Source organism: Homarus americanus, unplaced genomic scaffold (genome assembly GCF_018991925.1).
Source record: "Homarus americanus isolate GMGI-L3 unplaced genomic scaffold, GMGI_Hamer_2.0 scaffold39155, whole genome shotgun sequence".
NCBI lineage: Eukaryota > Metazoa > Arthropoda > Malacostraca > Decapoda > Nephropidae > Homarus > Homarus americanus.
The window spans coordinates 176,756-180,684 of record NW_024737042.1 but is presented as its reverse complement, the minus strand read 5'-3'; the positions used below and the strand labels follow the sequence as shown (position 1 = coordinate 180,684).

Here is a 3,929-nt window from a genome sequence, read left to right as displayed (position 1 = left end):
TATATATATATATATATATATATATATATATATATATATATATATATATATATATATATATATATATATATATATATATATATATATATATATATATATATATATATATATTTTATATTTTATATATATATATATATATATATATATATATATATATATGTATATATATATATATATATATCCTGTATTTTTTGGTCATAATTTTTTTTTTTTTTTTATTATTAGATTATAATCTTACATTAATATGTTAAGTGTAAAATGGTTAATTTGTTCTTGATTTTTCTCCCAACAGAAAGAGCTGGAGGACAAGTAACAAATGGGTATACAGTACAGTACTGTATAGTACAAGCAACACACTCTACAGTATATTGCTGGCAATAATTAAGTATAATGTACATAAACTAAGTTTTGTTAATCACAAAAATATATGAAAAAACAGTCCCTGTGTAAATATGTTATAAACCCATACTGAGAGATTAACACAAGATATTTGTCTTATTACCAATCAAGAACATCAGAGACTCACATGTGAAAGAAGTGAAGACAGGAACTGCAGTACAGTACTGAATAGAGAGATGAGGAAGTTTTACACTTTATATATATTTCTTTTTACTATGTGCTTGCTGAAATTGGATATTGTACTGTAATTTTTCTTTTTCGTATATTACAGTAATTATATGTAGTATACACGATCCTGTATTTACATACACAGTGCCCTATAGGATCTATTCCTTAACCAAATAACACAAGTTTTAGTACGGTTTACATCATAGTCCATACTTGCTTCAATTTCTATTTCCTCAAATTCTCATCGTACATTCATTCAGGACTCAAAAAATATCAGTAATACCACAATACATTTCTCTCTCCTTATCCATCATTGTTATGTTTTTATAGTTACAATTTCATACTAAGGGTCTTCAAACTATCCACTTTAATAATACAGTAATACACAATAGTAACATAGCTAAAAAATATAATGAGGACTTGTTTCATTACTCTGCTGCCAGTAAGTATAGTAAATCACTAAGAAAGTCAACTATATTGTTTGTTGGCATATAAGCTTATACAGTACAGTATACAAAAGTGTCGAGTTCATAAACGAATTATTTATATTATTTTATGGAGTCTTTTAAAGATTTTTCACCTAAATTTGATCTTGTAAAATAAACTATACACAAGGTAGATTTTTATGTAATACAGATTTTAAAAAAAAAATCATTGGTCCATGACAGTTTATACATATGTATATCAAAGAAAATCATTCTACTGTTCAATGCTGTAACAACTGTTTAAAAAGTGTTATATGCTAAAACATACTCTACAAGAATCTGCATTGTTGAAAAACCCAAAACCCAATTCATGTTCCAAAAATCTTATAAAAATCTCCAGCAGCACAATGAGGGCTGAAGCTGGAGAAAAACCTTATCAGTGTTCAAATTGTTCAAAGAACTTTGCACGCAAGTCTCATTTAGCAAGACATATGTCAGTACATACAGGAGAGAAACCGCATCAGTGTTCACTTTGTCTCAAAGATTTTGCACAAAATTCTGATTTAATGTCACATATGCGAGTTCATACAGGTGAGAAACCATACAAGTGTTCTAAGTGTCTGAAAGAATTTTCACAAAAATCTGCTTTAGTTGTACATATGAGAGCTCATGCAGGAGAGCGACCATATCAGTGTTCGGAATGTTTTAAACACTTTCTACAAAAATCTAATCTGGTTAGACATATGAGAGTTCATACAGGAGAGAAACCATATCAGTGTCCTGAGTGTCTTAAAGACTTTTCTGATCAATCTGATGTAGTGAAGCATATGAGAGTTCACATAAGAGAGAGGCCCTTCCAGTGTTTTGAGTGTCTTAAAGGATTCTCAAGAAAATCTAGTCTAGTAACACACATGAAAGCTCATGAAGGGAAATCATATCAGTGTTCGGAGTGTCCTAAAATCTTTAACGAAAAATCTGATCTAGCAGCACATATGAGAGTTCATAAAGGGCAGAAACCATACCAGTGTTCAGAATGTCTTCAGGAATTTTCTCGTAAATATAATCTAGTCACACACAAGAGAGTTCATACAAAAGAGAGACCATATCAGTGTTCCGAGTGTCTTAAACACTTTTCACGGAAGTCTGTTCTAGTAATACACATGAGAACTCATACCGGAGAGAAGCCATATCAATGTCCCGAGTGTCTTAAAGATTTTTCCCAAAAATCTGATCTCGCAAGACATGTGAGGGTTCACACAGGGGAGAAACCACACCAGTGTCCATTGTGTCTTAAAGACTTTTTACGAAAATCCTACTTAGATAAGCATATGAGAATTCATACTAAAAAGTGAGACCCATACAGTATAAAGTTAAAGGTTGTCCTCAATACTTCAGATATAAAGTTCCACATTTTAGCTGAGGGGAAGAAACTTGACTTGTGAGATACCTGAACTACACTACCCCATTTGTTCATTCCTTGGTTAATAAGCTCTGATAAAGTGCACCAACAGGTTACACCCTTTTTTCAAACAGAGTTGATTTGTTCTTTTAAATTTTCTTCACCAGTAAGACTTACTGTTGCATCATTGTTTTTAACTCCAAGTTGAATGGTTGCTTTGAGCTACCAAGACGTCTGATTCTCTGGGTTACAATTCTAAGATAAGTTTGCTTAATTTAATTAAATACAGTTGTACCCCACTTAACGCGGTCAATTGAACCCAGAGGGTCCTGTGTTAAGTGAAATCCGCATTAAGTGAACAACAGAACATATGGGATTAATTCCAATAGAAACCGGCCCGACCCCCAAACTCCACTTTTTGAAGGCACATACCTATGTTGTAGTAAAAATAACATCTTAATTTTATGATGGTACATGCACACAATTAATACTTAAGAGAAATAGAGAAATACAGTCGCCAAGTTAATGTCCATTCAAATAATGGACTCAACCTTGCCTCCCCCCCTCTTCCAACCGCGCGGTCAGTCCCAACCCTCCCCCCCACCCCCCACCAATCCTCCCTTCCAGGGTTTTTAACATTTAGTATTAAATAATACCTCAGATTAAAGTTAGGATAATATAATTGACATTGCTGGATTCCTTGTAAGACCAGGAATATTTTGAATATAAATGTCATATATTTTGCACAAAAGATAACATAGTTAATTTGAGAAAAAATTTTATCTAAAATTTGTATGTCTAATGCAAAATATATGATGTTTTTATTCAAAATGATCATCAAATTATAAGAATTCCAGCAATGTAAATTATATTCAGACCGGGTAATTTGTATGAATTTTATGAGCTAAAACAAATATCTTCAGTTAATAAAAAATAATAATAATTCTTCACAGGGTAACAGATGGTCGGTCGGTCCCTCCCTCCCCCCACCCCCCACCAACCGTCCCAAGGAGATGTGTGGGATAACCACTAAATTTTAATAAATAATACCTCAAACTAAAGTTAGGATAATATAATTGACATTGCTGGATTCCTTGTAAGACCAGGAATATTTTGAATATAAATGTCATATATTTTGCACAAAAGATAACATAGTTAATTTGAGAAAAATTTTTATCTAAAATTTGTATGTCTAATACAAAAATATGATGTTTATATTCAAAATGATCACCAAATTATAAGAATTCCAACCTTAATACAAATTATATTCTGTAGATGTTGTATGAATTTTCTATTTCAAACATGAGCAGTCAGGCGAAATTGAAGCAATCAAAATAACATCTCGGGCAGACCTGCGTATAAGGAAAAATCACGTGTAAGTGAAAGTTCCATCATGAATATATATATGATAAGCAGATTAAGTGAAACCCATTGAGAATGTCACCATACCTTTAAATGTTGATTAATAATGAAGCAGCTGTGATATATATATATATATATATATATATATATATATATATATATATATATATATATAT

The 3,929-nt window shown here is 31.2% G+C and overlaps 1 protein-coding gene across 1 annotated transcript; it reads left to right on the top strand.

Annotated features, from left to right (window-relative positions):
* The first annotated feature begins 251 nt into the window (after window positions 1-251).
* On the top strand, window positions 252-2,775 carry LOC121872547 (zinc finger protein 271-like). Its single transcript, XM_042375331.1, has one exon. The coding sequence runs from the start codon at window positions 1,307-1,309 to the stop codon at window positions 2,342-2,344; it is 1,038 nt and encodes a 345-aa protein (XP_042231265.1). The 5' UTR covers window positions 252-1,306; the 3' UTR covers window positions 2,345-2,775.
* Window positions 2,776-3,929: the final 1,154 nt, after the last annotated feature.